Raw genomic sequence first — 10,337 nt, 5'->3', positions numbered from 1 at the left:
GCAGTGATAAGGTAGATGAGTCTTGATAAGTCGTGGTGAGGGTATCTTATCTATGAACTCTAATCCATTTGCAGCCTGCAGTTCATCCTTTGATGGTACTTTTATGTATCCTTTCAAAAAACCAGGCACCAACGATTTTATTATCTGAAGGACCCAAAATAACAGTCGAAACCTGAAATATGAAACACAAATCATCGCAGTGTTGTGCATATTTTAGCAGGTTTTAATAGTTCCTGAAGAACGGGCCATCCAAATTGCCCTTACCTAATGTTCAATAGTACGTACTTCCAGTGATCTTGAAAAAATAACATATACAGCCCAGAATACATATCGACTGTAAAATACATCACCGGGCGCGACCTTGTCACCCATTCCCTATGACTAATTGTGGAAAGGGATTATAAGAGCGCCCGCAACGGCGGCTCGTTCGGTCTAGAATGCATACTACTTTATTACACCTCGGCGTTCTTCCGAAGGCTGTGATTGACCGATTTTAACTGGGCTATTGCCCACAAGGTGATATTGCCCGCTCGTGCAGAGACTAATGCCCGGGACTATTGCCCGCTGAAGTTGTTTGAACCACTGCGCACTGCTTCTGCGCATAACAAATTGTCGTTCACTACTTTCGCTCAGACATGGCGACTACCGCAGTAAGACAAGCAAACCTTTCCGGTACAGAACTCGATGACATTTTATTAGAATTGGACAGTAAGAACACAGGAATTGCTACCAATCATTCTGTTTTTAAAGATTATACCGGTTCCAAATTTGGATATGGCGAACGCGCAATGGAAACTTTCACCGCCGCAACATTAGACGAGGCCTTGACTACATTTTACGCTAAAGTCCGTACACAGAAAGGTGAGCTTTACGAGGGACGGTGTAATAAAATTAATAACACATGCGCTCGGGCAATATCACCATTTAGTGCCTGCCCTCGGGCTGACACTCTTTACCAAAATTTTGATGATGCCCTCGCCGAAATATTGCCCTCGCTGGCATGTGTTATTACTTAATTACACTAACACACGGATATAAAATAAAGCTTGACACTACAGCGAGTAAGGGGTGAAAGGTTAATATATAGATCTTGTCATCTGACGTCACTTTGATGGAGTTCGAAGAAATAACAACTACAAACAGACTATCAGCTATCTCGCTATGTGTACGTCACACTTACAAATCAATGAAAAGACTGTTATGTCTGATTGTTTACACACACTAGGTTGAATCATAGAGTCTATACGTATAGGGGCTATGGTTGAATATGTTCTAATGTGCACGTGTCGTGTTCATGTTAGTGTTACGGATGAGAGAATACAACTTTTTAATATTCGCTAAGTTTTGATGTTTTGCGAGGTCACCGTGAACTCTCAGCTGTCATGAATCAATACTCAGAACAAATGTTTGCATTTCGCGAATAGTATTCTTCTGAAGATGACAACATTAAGTTATTATAAGATCAGTGTCAAATAATGACTAATTACAGACAGTTGAAAGAACAATGACGTGATCACATTGTTTGGCTAGTTTTCATATTTGCCAATATCATTTGCATTGAATTAAGGCGACGGCAATACTTCCGTTTTAGTCATTTATGGTGCTGATTACTTTATCACCCAATCATTTGAGTATTGTATATTTTATGTTTATAAGAATTTGATGGAATAATAAAATGATGGATTCAGTCTTGGGAAGAGAGGGTCTGAGACTAGGAGCTTCGATCTGCTCCGTGGCCACTTCCAAATGACCCAGGTTAATCATGAACATTGTGTGTAGTCTGAGCTAATTCCCTAAAAGTCCAAGTCGATCCCGTGTACAGAGTGGAGAGAGAGAGAGAGAGAGAGAGAGAGAGAGAGAGAGAGAGAGAGAGAGAGAGAGAGAGAGAGAGAGAGAGAGAGAGAGAGAGAGAGAGAGAGAGTAACATTGAAGGGGGTTACCTAAACAGAAGAGGTTACCCCACTCAATTTGTTACATTAGTAGGAGCGATCACCCTCTATTCAGCTATTGAATCTACGAGAATTTTTCACGGGCTACCTTAAATTCAAGCCCTGGAATCGATAATCAACACTGTCGTGGTTTTCCATCTACGTATACCTTGACGTTATAACGGATATATCAAACTGAGATGTTTGTGGGTCTTTTTACTTACTTAGGTTTACTTTATTTGGACAAACAATCAAATTTGTTTTACATGGTAAAAATCCACATTGGTCTACTGCAGTGTGCCTTTAGAGAAGTTTTACTAGTGACCATCAAGGTTCCCAGCAGCCCCTACTCACTGAGTTAATGTTTAGTCCTTATACGGTACATCATATTACAATGTACACATCCATTCACGTTATAGAGACCACGTACGTTGACATCCAGAATATTAATGAGTCATTGTTACCTGTTAACATTTCTTTTTACGCACACTATTGTAACCATAGCCATTTTCCGACCACGACAGTGTGCAAGACGCATGCCATGGCCAAGAGATGTATCGACTTTTAATTCATTTGCCATAACAACGCTAACACAAAATATCTACTTACATTATCGGTATGTGGACTATCATTTCAACCATGGGCGTCCGACAAATTTGAGGTTTTGACCTACTGGCTTCTACATCACCACCATTCATAATAAGTGTAACCATTTCAATGGTGACAGTGGTACCTATGTAAATGAAAACAGACAAAGTACGGTATATTAAAATCTCTAATACCACCTTTACAATATCTCAGGAGCTCCCCAATATTTCATGCTATTCATTCAGGGTTTTTTTTATCAGGTAGCCATATGCACGTCATACTGTACAACCGGTCAGCCTTTTACATTCAATTTAATTTCAAGCAGCTGCAGTCTATTGCCCCGAATCCATTCACTCATGGTTGCATTCTTTCATTGTAATTTGTATACCGAACATGCATATGGATTCCATGATAAATAAAACAATGTAACAACATGTCTACCATGCGGTACTGTACATCAGGATAGCACAGACTTCATTTACAGATCTGTGATTACGTTATCACACAGAGATACACGTCTTACCTGACTTGGGGTACGTCGATATGAAGACATCGTCTGGTCGGCAGTTGACGATCTCCGGTGATTTCACTACACGACGATTAACGTAACATGCATATGTCGTCCCTCTATGTTCGTAATCTCCAGGAAGAGTGTAAGTTTTTGGTTTGTCACCCATGTTTGATCAAATTTGCTATCAGAGAAATACACAGGTCATTCGCGATCAAGAATGGGGATCGACAAATGATCGATGGCGAGTGCAGCGTCAGGTCAAAGGTCGAAGGTCGAGTTGGTGCTATCGCGTTAAACGTCACTCCAAGATACGTGGCACAGTAATAAGTTTGTTATTGAGGCATCAATTTCCACAAAAATTCCTGTTCAAAATAAACTTTTATAATACGCACAGCCACTTCTATAGTAGCAACTATACGCTGACACGTGATAGACATTACGTCTATGTAAACGACTGGTAGCTGTGTTTCATGATTTTATTGGTAACCACACATTAATATTATATCATTTTGATATCATCCGACTCAATTACCAGTTACTACACGTAATGATTAAACGTCACGCTTTAGTAGTTGGAATGAATACTAACTATGAAATCATTTTTTTTTAAAACCGTAAAATTACAGCCTGTGTTCCTATAATGAAAAACATACATATAGCTCTAGGCATTTCAACAACTCAAGAATACGTATACACACTATTACATAGTAAATCTTTTCAACACTCTCAGCACTGAGATTTTGATATTGTATTATAGTTTATATGTATATAGTTATTTCTGTGATAAACAAACTGTTTCTGATATAAATGACATGGCAGGGTAAAGAAACATACTACCACAGACACACACTGTGACGTCATGAGATTTTGTTGCGTATGTCTATAAAATACTCTGACAAACAAGGCTGAAAACAGCCTGAGAACGGCTGTGTATACTGACCGACGTCATACGATTATTAACAAAGGTACTGAAGTACTACACAACAGGGTGATTTGTTTATCATCCTATAATAGCAACAACAGTTATTGTAGGGTTGTAGAACGCATGAACGAGGTAGTTAGACGTGTTGTTAATTCGGTGTCTGTGTTGGAGACTAGTGATGTATATAGACTTATGGCAATCATACCATATACATTCTGTACTTTTCATTTACAATGAGTCAGCCTAAACCTTACAGAGATTATGGCAAAACGATATCAGATTTAAACTGATATCATTTTGCCATAAAAATATGTGTGCGACTTGAAACGAGATGAAGAGGGCTGATGGCTTTTGTTGTTTACAATCTCTCTGAGCCATTCACGTTACTGCCGTCTATTGTAAAGTAAATAACCTCAGAGCACAGAAAGTAAATTTGAACACGCTATAGAAATCAATTGTAAGCTTGTGGTTGAAAATCCTGCATAGTCATGTTGACCTACATTCTAATTGAGGTCATACTGGTGACGGCAAGGTTTCAATAGAACTAAGTATGATACTAAAAAGATATGATACAGGCAGCCAATGTTGAGTATGAACACTAGTTGGACCTCATAACACACTAGATCAGAGTCAGTATTCAATCGCAAGTATTCAGTTTAATGCAATAACTTTGATCTTTGTTTGTTTTCCCAAATGGGCAGTTTTGTACATGAAATAAAGAACTGGATGAGAACAAAAACACGTAAAGACAACATGTTTTCTTTATTCAGCAAGCTCAATCATAACACATACATACATACATACATACATACATACATACATACATACATACACACACACACACACACACACATACGCACGCACGCACGCACGCACGCACACACACACACACACACACACATACATACATACATACATACATACATACATACATACATACATACATACATACATACATACATACATACATACATACATACATACACACACACATACATGCATACATACATACATACGTTAATATACGTTAATGTATTCAGATATTCAGATTTTAATACCTAGATATTTAAAGTCAATACAATTTCTACTGAAGTTTACTCTTCGTAGTTATAGTAATGCATATACAAGTTCATGTTTCACCAGTCAAAATCAAGACCACTTCCTTTCATTCTTTCTTCATATTTTTCTTCTAAACGTCTATTCTGATCCACAGTCAGGTGGTTTCTCCAGTCACCAACTATACCTGAAAGGATTAGTATTGCCAGTTGTTTTTAAAATACTGTAAAAGTATATGGAACTTTGTTTTTGTAAAATTCTAATCTTGTAGGTATCTATAATGATATTTATAACGAAAATCATGAAACCTGAAACTAGACGTTGCCAGGCTTGACAAAAATCCCACTGACATGGCTACATTTTATTGTCTGCCGCGACAAAAATCTTACCAACATTACTTCTATATTAATCGTCTGGCGAAACACACATCAACATAGTTCCACTTTCTTTGCGCCGACGGTGAGCTGCCAGATAGTACAAGGACAACACATGAAGGTAAACATAATGTTGGTGTATTCATTTTGATATTTGTGAGAGTCAGTTCACTAAAATGTCACAATTCTACTTCAATTCTTGTCATGCCAGGCGATAATATTTAGCAACTTCTCTGAGATATTCGTCCGTCCAGACGATAAAATGGGGCAATGTTGGTAAGATTCTTTTTTTTTTTGACCCAGACTACGTGTTGTTTTAGGTTTCGTCATCATCATCATCATCATCATCATCATCATCATCATCATCATCATCATCATCATCATCATCATCATCATCATTATCATCATCATCATCATCGTCGTCGTCGTCAGAGAAGAATTACCGCAAAGCGTGAATTTAACTATATAAATTGATGATGATGATGATGATGATGATGATGATGATGATGATGATGATGATGATGCACACAATACAACCTTGATAGTTGACAGAGTGGATTATCTACATCTAGAATAGTAAAATGTGAAAACACACGTGACACCAGGCAGTTTTGTATGACGTCACTTACCCTTTCTTATGAAACCTGCTTCGTTGTCTTTATTTCTAGATAGATGTTCAATATTGACAGCTTTATTTTGTTTCATATTTTTAATTGAACAGTGGTCTAGAATTTTATCCTCCATGTCGTCAGGCATGTCAACATCAAGAAAGACTGCAATTTTCCTGATGTATGCTCTCGGGTCCTGATATGGATGAAAGACAATATGTATTTAGAATGGCCGATACTTGTGAGTATATCATATAGTCAAAATACATTAAATTTTTCATGGTATGGAGGTTTAGAATTCCGAGTTGGCTTTTTAGAATACGACAATTTACAAAGTGAAAATTTTGTGGAGAGACATATAAACATACTTTTATATCTGTTAGACAGTGTATGTCACACGTCTCAGAATATATTGACAGATTGCACAAATAAAACATATTTAGATGTGATATAGCCTTTCTTCAATGTGTTTCAATCAAGCAATCTATGTGTTACCAACTTCCAAACGCAAACACGATAGTTTGCGGCACAACACGGTGATCTTCAGTCGAACTCTAATATTTCAAACTCAATACTTAAATTAACACGTCTTGACTGGCCAAGATTATCACGACATACCTTCTTGAAATCTTCGTATTTGAGATAGAGAATATTATCTTCGTCTTTGTGTTCCCACCATCCCAACACGTGGTCAAACCAATCTCCCCAACAAACTGCGTTAATAAAACACATAATGAGAAGAAGTGTATAATATCAATGCATTTTTTGAATATTAACAACTGTAGTCCAATGTCTTTGGCAAGAGGGGATGTATTGTTCTATGATTAGTTTTATGCCCCTACAGTTCTACAGTAACACCATTATTTGCAAAATATGTGAATTATTTCCATATACATTTACAACTGTAAAGTATCCTGTACACATCTACTTTGAAAATTTCAGTCCAGGTGCAGATATGTATGTATGTATGTATGTATGTATGTATGTATGTATGTATGTATGTATGTATGTATGTATGTATGTATGTATGTATGTATGTGTGTGTGTGTGTGTGTGTGTATGTATGTATGTATGTATGCCTGCCTGCCTGCCTGCCTGCCTGTCTGTCTGTCTGTCTGTCTGTCTGTCTGTCTGTCTGTTTGTCTGTCTGCCTGTCTGTCTATATATACATGTATATATCTGTTTCTGTGATGATTCTCCATTTTAGAACGTTTACTTACAATAAGTGAATAATGATAACTGCACTACGATTACTTAGTTCTTACCTTTCCCTTGGAGATACGTTTCAAAGAATGTCTTCCATGGTCCTCTGTAACTCACCTCGTCTGGGACAACCTGCATATGGTGATAAAATGAATAGGCTACGTCCTTTGGGTTCCTAGCAACATATACAATCTAGAAATAGAATAAAAAAGGCAAAATATGTAAATTATGGTTTATCCAATGAATCGTCGTAAAAGCTACTATACCCTTTACGGCACTGTTCAAGTTTCAAATTCCATTGCTGTCACAGAGTGGTACTGGTGAGATATGTAGTAAAGTCTATTGGCCCCGGGTTCAGCGACATTAGGTTGACCGGTCAGAGTTTTTGTCAGGATATGGAAATCAGAATCATGTTTGCTGGCATATAGTATCAGTTAAACATGTGGCATGTGTGTGTGTGTGTGTGTGTGTTTGTGTGTGTGTGTGTGTGTGTGTGTGTGTGTGTGTGTGTGTGTGTGTTCTTTCTTATTTCTCCGGTGTTTTAGGTCCCTCCCCATCCAGTACTTTTGAAAAACTCAGCTTCCGTGATAGATTCGTCAACAGAAAGTTATGTAAAGACAATGCAATTAATATCTTACCTTACATTTCTTTTGAATAGCTTGGGTCGGGAAGTGGTGGTAAGGTAAGTGTGTCTTTATTAGGCGTGGTGATGGCATCTTTTTAATAGCTTCCATGCCATTCACCGCTGCTACTTCATCCTTCGATAGCACTTTCATATATTTTTGGAGAAACTGGGGTACCAAAGGTGCGATTAGACGAAAGAACCAAAGGAGCACTCCCGCCCTGAAATATGGCCATAACTGCATATTTTAGACAGTTTTATATCTAGTGTACTATCCGAGGTCAATTAGTGTGCATTTATGTTAATGAGCATTGTTATCGTATAGTTTCAAAATCTTAATTACCAAACAGCCCCCTCAGTGGTGACTGGCTGACTAGTTATAAAAGTTCAAATCTATATTTAACCTGTCACATAGAATTAGGTATTCACATTAGACTTTTGGACTTCGACTCACATAAATGGAATCTTGATATACATCTCAACCATTGGTGTCCTAACGAGTTGAGGTTTAGCTTTACTGGCTTCTACGTCACCGCCATTCATTAGAAGGGTCATCATTTCTATAGTAACTGTTGTCCCTGTATATAGAACAAGACAACATTTAATAATAACGTACATGTATATGTATAATATCATTGTGTATTATGATTGGTACAATACACGTCTTCATATATAAATAGCATGCTATTCATACCCATTACAAAATATTCCATGTACATGTGTGTGAGAGTGTGACTGACTGACTGACTGACTGACTGACTTACTGACTGTCCGTCTGTCTGTCCGTCTGTCCGTCTGTCTGGTTGCTATGGGTGTTCATGTATCTTATGATATAAGTTATTAGTTAAGTTGAGTACGTGTATTTGTTAATTTGTTGCATGAAAATGGAACAACAAACTTTCAGCTTGGGTCTCATGTAATCACGTAAACGTCGGACATGATAACCTCATACCTGATTTTGGGTAGGTTGCTATAAAGACGTCGTCCGGACGGCAGTCAACAATCTCCGGCGACTCCACCAAACTACGATTAACGAAGGTACTATAGGTCGTCCCTCTATGTTCGTAGTCTCCCGGTAAAGTGTAGGCTTTAGGTCTGTCACCCATTTCGATTGAAGTTGTCGGCAATATATAGATATCTAACGGTCCACTGTGTACGACCTCAGTTCACAATACGTTGTAGGTCTATAATATGTAATGAATACTGTATACGCCCTGGTGAGGTCGGGTCAATTTGTCCATTCATCTGCGCAGTAGGCATTTCGAAGGTCATTAGTATTCAAGACAGATTTCTATAGCGTATTCAAATACACTTTATAACTTTGCTCTCCACTTGCTCGATCACTCTTCCTTACCAGTATATGCATGATCGAATGTTTGTCCAGTGTGATAATCTCCCAGCAGATGAGAGATAAAGCAAACTGTTAATGTAAGTGATCTCTCGCCAATTATAAGATAAGGGATGTTTTAATTAAGATAAGAGGCGAAGAATGGACAAGGTGTCTTTACTTAGTCAATAAAGAAAAGAGAGAATTACATACAGCCTCAGACTTTTAGTGGTCTGAGATATAGCTGAGAGCAAAGTAACCAGGGAAAGAAAAAAGAAATAGTTTTAAAACATGCTCGCTGCTCCCTGTGATTTGATATTAGATGGACGTAGTTCTGTGGCGCGGTCTTGTCGATGTCACGGAGAGGCAACGCGTGTCTACGTCAAGACAACGCGTGTCTACGTCATAGATTCTGCTGTGTTCGAAATATGAGTCAAAACGCTCAAAAATTGCCATTACTTTCCCCAGCAAATACTCGTGACCTATGGTCACTACGAGTCGCTAGACGAGTAGTGACAACCCTTAGATCACTATTTTCCTTGGTTGAGCGAATATTGGGGAATATTATATAGTTGTCAGCACTGCTGATAGCGCCTGTCTACTACAACAACTTCTGAAAACTCTTCTGTCTATTGTTGTTCCATTTCTGACGACAACCATGATATCTCCAAAATAAATAAATATGTCGCAGTGCGTTTTACCGTTTATATTATTGATATTTATTATCATTCTGTAAGTTGAATAGTTATCTATTAATAAATACATACATACGATGCTATATAGTTTAGTAATTGTTATTTCATTAATTGCGAAAATAACCAACCTGATCTCAACACATTTTTGTTGATATAATTTTACAATTATTTGTTTTGGGGTTCATTTGTTACTTCAAGGAAAACATCTTTGGTAGTTTTGTATGATCATAATGACAGCGCCCTCATATTTATCATTAAAAAACATAGCTTTGAGAATGGCATTGGACTGCCAACAAAATGTGTAAAAACTGTAGAGTCGCCTGGAACGAAATATTTCAGTTTAAAAATCACTGTCAGCAAACGCTACAAATTTCTGTAACCGCAGATTATGCGATCGTGTACTTTCGAAGTTTGACAACATATGCTGGTTTGTCTTTCCTTCATCGTGACGTCATGATATATATATATATATATATATATATATATATATATATATATATATA

At 37.6% G+C, this 10,337-nt stretch overlaps 2 protein-coding genes across 3 annotated transcripts in view; both read right to left on the bottom strand.

Moving 5' to 3' along the window:
* Positions 1-3,263, bottom strand: part of LOC144451872 (uncharacterized) — a 22,362-nt gene extending 19,099 nt beyond the window's left edge. For both annotated transcript variants that reach the window (XR_013482310.1, XM_078142788.1), the window contains exons 1-3: positions 3,040-3,263; positions 2,538-2,661; positions 1-172 (exon numbers count right to left, since the gene is read on the bottom strand). The exon at positions 1-172 is cut by the window's left edge and continues 33 nt beyond it. Coding sequence is in view for 1 of the 2 variants with exons in the window: in XM_078142788.1 (XP_077998914.1) it covers positions 1-172; positions 2,538-2,661; positions 3,040-3,193 (450 nt within the window). In the remaining variant the exon portion in view is untranslated. The remainder of the gene's footprint in view (positions 173-2,537; positions 2,662-3,039) is intronic.
* Positions 3,264-5,071: 1,808 nt separating this feature from the next.
* Positions 5,072-8,918, bottom strand: LOC144451191 (sulfotransferase 1C4-like). Its single transcript, XM_078141989.1, has 7 exons — positions 8,765-8,918; positions 8,267-8,390; positions 7,829-8,033; positions 7,253-7,382; positions 6,606-6,700; positions 6,009-6,183; positions 5,072-5,192 (listed from the first exon to the last, which is right to left on the bottom strand). Exons 1-7 carry the CDS (start codon positions 8,916-8,918, stop codon positions 5,086-5,088), a joined length of 990 nt encoding a protein of 329 aa, XP_077998115.1. The 3' UTR covers positions 5,072-5,085.
* Positions 8,919-10,337: the final 1,419 nt, after the last annotated feature.

This window comes from Glandiceps talaboti, chromosome 21 (genome assembly GCF_964340395.1).
Source record: "Glandiceps talaboti chromosome 21, keGlaTala1.1, whole genome shotgun sequence".
Lineage (NCBI taxonomy): Eukaryota > Metazoa > Hemichordata > Enteropneusta > Spengelidae > Glandiceps > Glandiceps talaboti.
This window is presented reverse-complemented; position numbering and strand designations above follow the sequence as displayed.

What these genes read in the sequence shown, in the direction of transcription:
- LOC144451191 (XM_078141989.1), bottom strand. Translation starts at nt 8,918, where the DNA reads ATGGGTGACAGACCTAAAGCCTACACTTTACCGGGAGACTACGAACAT. An exon ending in CTATTCAAAAGAAATGTAAG is followed by an intron (nt 7,383 to 7,828) that starts GTAAGATATTAA and finishes TTCTATTTCTAG; the next exon opens with ATTGTATATGTTGCTAGGAA. An exon ending in AGCAGGTTTCATAAGAAAGG is followed by an intron (nt 5,193 to 6,008) that starts GTAAGTGACGTC and finishes TAATCCTTTCAG; the next exon opens with GTATAGTTGGTGACTGGAGA.